The 12,006-nt window shown below is 34.4% G+C and overlaps 1 protein-coding gene across 1 annotated transcript in view; it reads left to right on the forward strand.

Moving 5' to 3' along the window:
• The window catches only part of CFAP47 (cilia and flagella associated protein 47), a gene marked incomplete at both ends in the record, with an annotated part of 326,556 nt that overhangs the window by 269,352 nt on the left and 45,198 nt on the right, over positions 1-12,006 (forward strand). The window contains 2 exons of the mRNA XM_084258887.1: positions 315-471; positions 2,996-3,094. Coding sequence (XP_084115013.1) covers positions 315-471; positions 2,996-3,094 — 256 coding nt within the window. The remainder of the gene's footprint in view (positions 1-314; positions 472-2,995; positions 3,095-12,006) is intronic.

The raw sequence follows: 12,006 nt of genomic DNA on the forward strand, positions 1-12,006 counted from the left end.
TTCAAAATCTTGTGCAGACTTGTAAGGTTTTCATTACGATTTCACTTTTATGTTGCTGTAATTAACCTTGTATGTATAGAAATATGTTTAATATTTGAGTGTGTTTTTGTCTTTTCTTCAGTAAAAAAGTGCATTCATTGATTTTTTAGTAAATTCAAAAGGAATTTGAAAAAAAAGGAAAAATAAAACTACATGTTAAATATTAGCAACATTTTTTTCTTATTTGCCAAAATTTTATGTGTATGACATTAAGTATTGCAAATAAAATGTATGCAATTAGGGCATATAGGTTATGAATGTTTATCTTTAAACAGTTTAAGGAATGGAAATTCTGCCTCTCTGGAGTAGGACTATATCCCATGCCTCTGGATATGCAAAAAATGACCTCATATCTTCATCTTCATACATCTATTGTTATACCTTTCCAAAATCCCACCAAAGAAGATGTTTTAGTCAATATCACACTAACAAGTAAGTTGTTTTTCTCATGTCTTACATATGTAATTTTGTAATTATTAATCCAACTTATTTTGTTATAGATTCAAAGCATTTTAGAGGTGGTAGACACTAGAGAGCCATTAGCTCAATATCATTTATAAAAAAGAAAACAAAGTGTGAGAGGTGAAGTATCTGGCTAAAACCACAGCTTGTAAATTGTGAAATAAGAATCAGAAATTAGGAATTTATGTGTGGAGTCATGTTCTTCCAGTCTTATCTGTAAAGGCACATATTTCAATAAATGAGTTTCAATAAATGAGTTTCTTTTCATGTTACTTAAATATGCCAATGCTCATTCCTCAAAAATTCATAAAAAATCTAGGGTTCTGAATATCTCTTTTGTGCTAAAAACTGTCATATGCACATTTCAAAAAACCAACCTCATATTTGGAATATACATTCACACAATGTATTTTGGTTTTGTTTGATATTCAACGTGTGAAATATCGCCATGCATTGAATACCTACAGTTTCCATAAATGAAGTAGTGACTGACACATGTAAAATAGCTTCTTTGATGACTTTTCTACTGAAGTGACTATCATCTTGAGATTATTTATTCTTTTTACTTAACCCAAATGTGAAGGCAGTATTAGTAATTTCATTCCGATATTTAAATATAAGTGGATTCTTTTCCACCCATAAGTCATTGATGAGTTACTAGTAAGCAAACAATTTTCAAAATAACAGTGGTGATAAAAGGGTGCATGCCAGTTAACATATTAGTTTTACAAATACTGACTTCTGTTTTGAGGACTGATAAATGCAAACAAAGTACCCTGTTGAGTTGTTACTGACTTAAGGTTAATTATGGCATTGTGTTCACCAGCAGTAAAGTAATAAAGCACACAGTGCAGCGTAGTTATAAGTTAATCTCACTTACGGGACATGCAGAGGCAATACCCAGTGCATTTGATTTCATGTTAGAGTCAGTTTATGAAAATCTTGTCCCTGGAGGCCCTCTGAATCTTACTGAAGCACCACCAGAGTTGAATAAATATTTAAATTAAATATGTAGTAATCATTGTAAATTAGCAGAGTGTACATAGCTTTATACATGAGAAAAAAAGATAAGTATAAGGAAAAAGTCCCACACACTCTCAAAACCTCTCTAAAATTCAGACAGTGAACAATATAATATATAGTTTATTAGTATATAATATACTAATAAATGGTATTGAGAGACATGAGATTGATGGACAATGAAGTGATTGTATCAAATATATATCAATCTTTGTATCTCAGTTAAATTAGATAATTTGTATTAGTTGGCTTTGACCAGAAAAAAACTAACATTTTTGTACTATGAGAAAATAGGTATAAAAATTTTGTTATTGGCACTTTTCAGACAAGTAATTTGAAACTCAACTTGCTTATACTTAATTATTTTTAGATACTGCCTGGGTGTCTTAGTATTTTGGACTCTTTTTTTTTTTTTTGTCCCTCTTGTTTAGTAGCTCTCAAAGTTCAGTGAGCAGTAATTGGGAAGTTAACAACATTTTTATTTCCAGGTCCACACTCAGTTATTCTCATTCATTATTTCTGAGGTAATACCCTACCATCACAATTTATTCCAATATAGATTATTAGAAGACTACACTTCAAGAAACACTACTCTTTTGACAATTGACTCAAAATATTTTTTAAAATCATACACCACAATTAAAATAGTTTGCAGTAGTCTCTTCAGTGTATATGTATTTGCTTGTGAAATATATACATATAACACTGTGGATTCTTAGGTTTACTATCAATAGAGCTTATCTCTTTTTCATTGAGAATTAAATATAATTTATAATGCTTTTTCCAATACCCAATAGTTGATCTTACACAAATACCATTTTAGCTATAACAGAATGTATTTCAATTTAATTAAAGCTGTAGGAATATAAACGTTTTTATTAATTTGTCAGCCATTTTTACATCTATGCAACTTTGAGGTTACATTTCCATGCCCCCACGTTGCACATCCTTCACTCACCCTCCACCAAAGCTCCCATGCCAATGTCCTATCTTCTTCTTCCCTCTACCCGCTTTTAATACCCCCACTGCTCCATTCCCTCTGGTAACTGGTATGTTTTCCACTAAGTCTAAACATTGGATTTTTTGTGCTTTCCCAGTATGTTTTTTTTTTGGTTGTTGTTGTTATTTATAATCCTTAGATAAACGAAACTATCCAATATCTGTCTTTTACTTTCTGTCTCATTTCTCTTAGCACCTTGAGGTCCATCCATTTTTCCCCAAAATCCACTGTCTCATCTTTTTCACAGCTGTGTAATTTTAACACTCTTTTTTTTCAATATTACAGAGAAAACCATTTATATAGCTTGATACAATTTTCAAAAACATCACTTAAATCTCATATCAAAAATTAAAAAAAGAAAAGCATTTATCTAAGAAATATCCTATTAAAGGAAAGTTTGCTTTTGTTTCAATCTTAAATTGATCATTTTTCTCTTGAATACATCCAAGTCTAATATCTCTATATTTTTATTAGGTCGGGAAAACCACAGGCACCTCCCTGTTGACCATTTCTGGGACAGCTTCTGCCATGAGACTACTGCCTTCAAGTTTAGTGCTCTCAGTCACACACACGGTATGGGATTTTTTCATTATAATCGGTCCTTCTGTATCCTATCACATTTACAGATGATGAAAGATGTGTCTGTTGTCTTAATAAATGTTTAATTAAAATTAAATGTATAACTATAAAATGACACAAATTTTAGTAAGTTGAGAGGAAGCTATAGAATATATAACTTTTAGGTATATTCATTACATCTACCTCATTTTTCTTTCCGTAACATACAAGTACATCTTGCAAATGAATTGAGTTTTGAGATTTTGAATGGTTGGATGTCATACCACTTAATACATATATGTGTTAGTTAAAGATGATTTGGGAAAATTAAAATCAATAGTGTGCCAAATCTACTCACACTTATTAGAAGTAATTCCATCTTTGCAAATCTAATGATTCCCTGAAAATTTATTTTGGAGTGTATATCTATTTGTACTATATATTCCACCTGGATACTGCTGAATAAGAAAAAAAATTAAGGCATAAGAAGGAATGAAGCTGGTTTTTCATTACAAAAATGTCATCAGTAGTTATGGCAATTATGATAAAATATAAATCATCTTAAAATGATTTATATTGACTAGAATTGAGTACGTTTGTAATCAATACAAAAGTACTAATTAAAATCAGTAACCACTACTAATATCCCAATAGAAATAGGTTCATGATTGGCCTTTTTTTAATATGATCATTGATGTTAGCATCCTGAATCTAACTAATTTATCTCATTTAATACAACTCCCTATAGGTGTAGGTGTTCTTTTCATTGAATTGAGGAGATTGCAATTCAGAAAAAAAATAACTTATATAGAAGCAGAGTAATCGCATTTCTTTGCAATGCATTAAAAGGATTATAAGTAACAGTTCACAAATGAGGAAGTATGGATCACCAAAGAATCGTTGTAAATATATTCATTGTCACTAATATTCAACTAGATGTTGATTTAAATGATAGCTACTTAAGTTTTCTTTTTTCTTTATTTTTACATTTCAATGGCACTACTTTGGTGGCTACAAGTGCTACATAGTTTCTGAAATGTACTTTCTATAATGTATATAAAGAAACCAAGAAATCCTTGACCTACTAAACTTAAAGCTTCCATATGATCCAGCAATTGCACTCCTAGGTATTTACCCAAAGGACACAGAAACATCAATTCCAAAGAGCACCTGCACCCCTATGTTTATAGCAGCACTGTTTACGATAGCTAAGCTTTGGAAACAACCCAAATGCCCGAAAATAGATGACTGGATCAAGAAGATGTGGTACATATATACCATGGAATATTACTCAGCATTCATAAAAGATAAACACATGCCATTTGCAGCAACATGGATGGCGCTGGAAGGGATCATGCTCAGCCAAATAAGCCAGAAAGAAAAAGAAAAATACCGGATGGTCTCACTCATAGCAGGAATCTAGAAAACTTAAATAAGGGACCAGGAAAAAGAATAACTATAAGAAAGTAAAAATCAAAATCAACAAACAACTATGAACCAGAGACTCTCTGGGGTGTGGGGGGCGGGGAGGGGAGGGATTGGGGTCAAAATAAGAGGGTCGCAATTGTATGGGGAATATAAAAATAAAATTTATAATAATAAAAAAAAAACTTCTTAAAAAAAAAAGTAAAATCAAATCCAAAAAAAAAAAAAGATACCAAGAAATCATTACCCTTTGACCTAGTAATTACAATTCTGATGAGATCCTTTTTTTCCTAGTTATTTTTATGTTATTTATTTTTTTTATTTTTTACATCATTGTTCATTTTTAAGCAATATTTGCTTCCCCCCCACCCTCAGGTGTAGTCCCCATAGAATTTCCTTCACCAATGCACCTGTGACCATCACCTCAGTCCCCTGTGCTCCTCCCTCCCGCCCTATGATCCCTCTCCCTCCTCCTCCCCTGCAGGATGTCTCTGATTTATAATTGTCTGTTTTTGTTTTGTTGTGTTTTCTATTGTTATTATTTTTCCCCTGCTGTCTTATTTGGTTCCCCTATATTCCTGGTATAAGTGAAACCATCCAATATTTTTCTTTATCCTTCTGACTTATTTCACTGAGCATAATTCCTTCTAGCTCCATCCATGTTGCTGCGAATGGCATAAGTTTATCTTTTTCAGTTGTTGAATGGTATTCCATTGTGTATATGTACCACATCTTCTTGATCCAGTCATCTATTTTTGGGCATTTGGGTTATTTCCAGGTTTTACCTATTATAAATAGTGCTGCAGTAAACATAGGGCTACAGGTGTTCTTTTGAACCAATGTTTTTGTGTTCTTTGGGTAGATCCCTAGGAGTGGAATTGCTGGGTCATGTGGTAGCTCCATTTTTAGTAAACTGAGGAACCTCCAGACAGCTTTCCATAGTGGTTGGACCAGTTTGCACTCCCACCAGCAATGTAGGACAGTTCCAATTTCATCTGGTGAGATCTTTTAAAGAAATAAAAAAATAGATGACTTATACACAGAAATGTTTGTTATTAAATTGTTTATAATGGCAAAAATTAGTAAAATGACACCTTTGCTGTATTTGTGGTAACTGTATGTTTGTTTATATTTTAATGTTACTTATCCATTAAATATAGATATTTTCTTTATTTTTAAATTTCTTCCATTGGTTCTGTACTTTTAAAGTCTTCCCACATTGTGGAATATTGAAAATTTACCTACATTTTCTTGTTTTCTTCTCCTTTGCTTACAATGGGGGAGATATAACAGGCATCTTTTTCATTTACTACTTCAAGTCATCCAGATTTAGCTTTTTTAGCCATATATGTAATTACAATCTAATTTGATTCCCACTCAGCGTGGGAATGAACCCACACTGCAGAAGCTGCGGACAGCTTCATAGCATGGCAGCTTCACAGCTGCACCACCAGGGAGGCCCAATAATTATACTTTTGATATTTGTGTTTACAATGTGACTTATCCAATACTCAAATCATATATATCAGATCTTATTCCAGTGCCATACAATTTAAATCCTTTAATTTTGTTTTCTTACCCTATTTCTTTTTTCCCTATATCTTTTAAATAACTTCTTTTGTCACTTATTTCTTTGTACAGAAAAAATGTTTCTTTTTATCAAGTTCTGTTGAAGTTCACATAAACATTTGATTGCAATTGCATTAAATTTATACACACATGTTGTTAGCAGAGAACAAAGGAATACTCAGGGACCCAAAACTGTTAAGGGGTGTATGCCCTAAAAGAGAGTCAGGCCATCTACAAACAAAATCAAAGGAAACAGACTCTTAGCATGAAAGATGTTTAATACAGTTGGTGCACATAAAGAAAGAGAAGAAGGGATTTCCAATAATAGTTTCCCTTCCCCTTGTAGACAAATGCCTAGTCAAATAGACTTGGCCTATAGGAAAGCTCCTGAGGCCCAAAAGTTTGCCACAAGTCTAAGGTACCTTCTGGCAGGGAAATACAAGAAAAGGGATAGGCAGGTCCCAAAGAGCTGGGACAGAAAGAAATAATTAAATTTTAAAATGTACCACATAATCCATCATGAGTCAAGATAACAGCTGTCACTGGCTGTGAAGGAACAGGAGCAGCCTTCCCCATATGTCTCATTGAAGTATCTTTTCCAGTTGTCTCTTCTGTGTCCCCCCTCCATGTGTCTCCTTTAAAGTATATCCCCTCCTTAGCGTCTCCTCAATTTATATCCACCCCAGTCCTTCCCAGAAGCCCCCATTTAGGAAGTCTGGCTCATGGCATACTGGGAGTTGTAGTCCAAGATGCTGGAGGCAAGTGTTATTGGAGTGTGTTTAGTTCGTTCTTTCACTGACTTGGAATTTGTTCTTCGTTGTTCCTCTGATATTTTGGGGAGAAATACTTCTTTTTTAAATATTTATTTTTATGCATACAAGAGCTGGGGTACAGGCCAGAGATGTGGGGGTGGGGGGTGAGAGGATCTACCAGAGACTGAGTGGGGAACAGAACAGGCAAATTGACTGAAGCACACTGCTGAGGGGAGCAGCAGGGGACTCAGGAGAGGTCTGCTGTGCCATGTGGGTTTCTCCCTGGCTGCCGGGGATCGAACTCATACTGCAGAGGCTGCAGATTGCTTCATAATGTGGTGCTTAATCCCCTGCGCCACCAGGGAGACCCGAGAAATACTTCTTTATAATATTTAATCTTATCCAAGACCATTTATTTCATCGGTGTTCTTAGGCTTAGTATTTATAAATGTTAATAAAGTTCATTTTTAGCTTACACTTGCAGTTTTATTTTTTAAATGTTTTTATCCCCCATTTACCATTTCTTTTTCCCCTGCCACTACCTCTGGCAACCAAAAAAAAAAAACTGTTCTCTGACTCTATGAACCTGGTTTTTCATTTTTGCTATTGTTTTTTGAAGACTCCACATACAAGAAATAGCATAGGGTATTTGTCTTTCTCTCTGACTTACAACACTTAGCATAATGACTTTAAGGTCTGTTTTGTCACAAAATGATTATTAAATAATCCAGTTAGTAATTCTATGTAATGCAATTTCTCTGTAAAACAGAGACCAACATTTATGTTTCAATTTTAAATTTTCTAGTAGGAAACTAGAAATTAATTATACTTTTTAAACAATAATTGATATTGCTCATATTGATCTTCATATGACTTTCAAATTTAATTCACTTTTCTGCCGTATTCCTTATCAACTTTTCTGGTTTCTCTTGTAATTTTTCTTTTCAAGTAAACAGTGCACACCCTGCCTGTGTAGTGAGTTGACAGTTTGAGATGTATGCTCCCTGCTGTTCTATATAATAAAATCTCCAAAGGGTTTTGTTTATTCTCTAGGAATTTCTTATTTGCTTTAGTGCTATTAGGGATGTTCCTGCTGATTTGGGGAACATAAACTTTAAGGGCACAACAGAAATGGAAACTCTGTTTTTACATTGCTGTTGACATCTTTAGAGACATTGGGTTTCATTGCCCATATTGTACTCTTACTTCTAGGCATAATCTCATATACCATAAAAAGTATTTGTAACCTTAAAACTAAGTCTTTCTACATCTACATGGAACATTTCCTTGGTGAACATTTGAGAGCTGAAAAGATTATCTTATTCTTGACCTGTGTTCACCTACGTGTATAGCGTGGAATACTAATTTCAAGGGATAAAAATAGGTATGATGTGTAAAAAAAAACAACTAAGTTCTATGATCAGATAAATCCTGGAATCGTCATATTAAACAAAGATTTCTTCATATATATACTTTTTCATCATTGTTCATTTTTGTACAATATTTTCTTTCTCCTCTCAGGTGTAGTCCCCATAAAGTTCCCACCACCAATTCACCCTTGAACCATCACCATATTCCGTTGTGCTTTTCTCACCCCTGTTTTAATCTCTCTCCCATCCCCTCCCTTGCAGAATGTCTTTGATTTATAGTTGCCTGTTAATTTCGTTTATTATTTTCTTCCTGATCCCTTATGTGGTTCCCCTATATCCCTCCTATAATTGAAACCATCCAATATATTTCTTTCTCCTTCTGGCTTATGTCACTGAGCATGATCCCTTCCAGCTCTATCCATGTTGTTGCAGATGGCGTATACTTTTGTACTAGTTTTAAAATCAAAGAAGATACAAAAGAGTAAAAATTTGTTTTACAATATGGAATAAATTCTTCTGATTTTATTTGGTTAATAATGCTTTTATTATGTTGTGATCACGTGTCAGGGCCTATCTCATGAAAAACATAATATAACATGTTTAAATTGAACATTCATCCACATACAAAAGATAGGGACGAACTCAGGACAAAATGATGATCACTGGCATAGAATTCATTAGTACAAAAAAACATAGAATGTTTTAGAATTAGCTTCTATGCAAGAGCTTCAAAAGATAGAAGCTGTAAAGAAAGTTTGGAGTGTAACAGTAAAAGTGGTGAGAACTTTTGCACATTTGGGTCACTTTTGAGTAACTTAATACAATTTTGTAAGCTTTACTTTTTTGTTTTACTTCTTCAGTCTCTGAAAAATGAAATATATTCCAAACCATGACTTATGACCTGTTTGGTTCATTAGAAAGATCATAATTTCTACTTTATGCTACACAAATACTTAATTCCTCATTATGTTTGTTATTATACAAAAAATATGTAATATAGACTCCAATTCCAAGGTAGATATTACATTCATTCATTAAGGTTAATTAAAATCAGAACTTTACGTAATTTAAAGCAAAAAATTCCAGCAATTAAGTATGTTGGATAAGTAGAGTTTAAAATGAAAATCAATACTCATCTGTCAAATGTAATCAGAACTCCATCTGATATGTCAAAAATCCAATTATACCTGAACTGAAATTGTTATTTTTTTCTTCTTTTAGCTGTCATCCAATGTATATTTAAATCTAAAAGTAAGATCAAATGGATATGAGTTGCCCTGGTTTCCACAAGTTGAAATAAGCACACAATTGAAACTCCCTACTGTCACCATATCTGTGGGCAAGTCAGTTTAATCTTACAGAATGACTTAGATTTACATTTTATTTTTCAGTTATCTCATAAGAAGGATATGATGAATGCATTTTATGAAAACATCCATCCTAGAGTGTCCCTATTTTGACTGGGCACAGCCACTTTTTTGTCATATAATGGCTTTCCTTTCCAAGTAGGCATGTGCTGGCTTCAGTGGCTTATGATTGGAGCAGAAGAAACTGTCATTAATGTTGCTCATTTTATTATCACATAGAAATAGTGATCTTTATCACAACTTCTGTCACAAAGAAAAAGGGATATGGTGAGACATTTATCTTGCTGGAAGCACTAAATTTCTGAATACATTACCAGACTCTCCATATTTGACATTAGTTTGTTATGTACAAGAGATATTTTTAATTACTTATATACTTTTTACATCATCATTCATTCTCTCAGGTGTAATCCCCATAAAATTATCACCACCAAGACACGTGTGAACCGTCATCACCATAATCTCTTGTGCTCTTCCCTCCCATATTTTGGTTCCTCTCCATTCCCCTCCCCAGCTGAATGTCTCAGATTTATAATTTGCCTGCTATTTTGTCTATTTTTTCCTGATCCCTTCTTTGTTTACCCTGTGTTCCCTGTAAGTGAAACCATCTGATATTTCTCCTCTTTCCTTCTGGCTTATTTCACTGAGCATAATCCCTTTCAGCTCCATCCATGTTGCTGCGGATGACATGAGTTTATCTTTTCAATTGCTGAATAGTATTCCATTGTGTATATATATACCACATCTCCTTGATCCAGTCATCTGTTTTTGGACATTTGGGTTGTTTCCATATCTTACCTATTATAAATAGTGCTGCAGTAAACATTGGTGTGCAGGTTTCCTTTCAAATTAATATTTTTGTGACCTTTGCATAGATTCCAAGGAGTGGAATCCTGGCTCATATGGTAGCTCCATTTTTAGTGTATGAGGAACCTCCAGACAGCTTTTCATAGTAGTTGGACCAGTTTGCACTCCCACCATCAGTACAGAAGAGTTCCTTTTTCTCTACATCCTCACCAGCATTTGTTGTTGCCAGTTTTTTTTTTTTTAATATGTGCCATTTCACTGGTATAAGGTGGTATCTCATAGTGGTTTTGATTTGCATTTCCCTGATTATAGGTGATGTTGAACATTTTTTCATATACCTGCTGGCATTTGCATTTCCTATTTGGAAAAGTGTCTTTTTAGCTCTTCTGCCCATCTTTCAACTGGATTGTTTACTTTTTTGTTTTTGAGTTATGTGAGCTCTTTGTATAACTTTGAAATCAGTCCCTTATCCGTTGTGTGAAGTGTAAATATTGTCTCCATGTAAGAGGTGAGTTTTGATAATACTTAGTTCATATCTAGGATGTATATACAAATGTTTAGGCAGTTAGAGAGTACTGGATGATTCCTGGATTATTTTCAAATCATTAGCAATCCTTTTATGTAGTGTATATTTGCTAAGTTATCCATTCCTTCCTGCCTCCAAGACTCATCCCCAAGCATAGTCGGTATGTGAGATCTTACTACCACCATCTACTTTTCTTCCATGTGAAACTGTGTAATGTGCCCATTTACACCTGTTGTGAATGGAAAGGGAGTATCTCACCCAAGTCTCTGGCAATGCCGGTGCTGCCTCAACCCACATTTTCACCTGCTGGCAGCCCAGAAGCTCTGGTCCAGGCTGAATGTCCAGGGACCCTTGGACATATTGGCATCCTGTTCCCTAAAAGAAAGCTAAGCCTTTGAGTACCTCAAGTCTAACATTAGAATGAGAACTCAAGACACTGGCCCAAGGAAAGATTTATTGAAAAGCAATAGAAACAAATCAGAGCTCCAGGGAGATCTCCTTAAACAGAGACTCTCCAAGACACTAGAGCTAGACTTAGGAGTTAGGGCTGATGTGTGAGAACAAAGGCATTAAACTTTATTGGCTGAGAAAGTAGGGAGAATGGGTTTGGCTAACGTCCATTTGCTCATCCAGTTGTGTTCCATTTATTGTTGCTAATTGTGAGCAGCAATCAACTGTAACTTGGTGGTTGTGCAGGGCTTGTGACCATCTTATGGATAAATATCTCGTGGAGGTTGTGTGCCCACAGCTTCAGTTTGCATCGGTCTGGTCTCAAGGTCTTTAGCTCCCTTCTTCTCCAACAGGCTGGCTCGATAAGCTTAAAGATATACCTCTTGCATGCTTAGGCTGGGGGTCAAGTCAGTAAAACACACCCACAAACACACACAAACACACACACACACACTGCCAGGGAAATTTATGGTGACATATATGCAGGCCTAGAGTCATCAGATTGCCCAGTTTGTGGCAATTTGTAACAGCCACAGGACACTTATTCAGTCTCAAGATTCTAAGTCACATCGCCAGGGACCTGCGAATGTTATGAGATAACCCTCCTGCAATTTTTTTTTTTTTAAAGAAGAGGTTTTTTTTGTTTTTTTTTTTTTAAGAT

This window comes from Talpa europaea (genome assembly GCF_964194135.1).
Source record: "Talpa europaea genome assembly, chromosome: X".
Taxonomy (NCBI): Eukaryota; Metazoa; Chordata; class Mammalia; order Eulipotyphla; family Talpidae; genus Talpa; species Talpa europaea.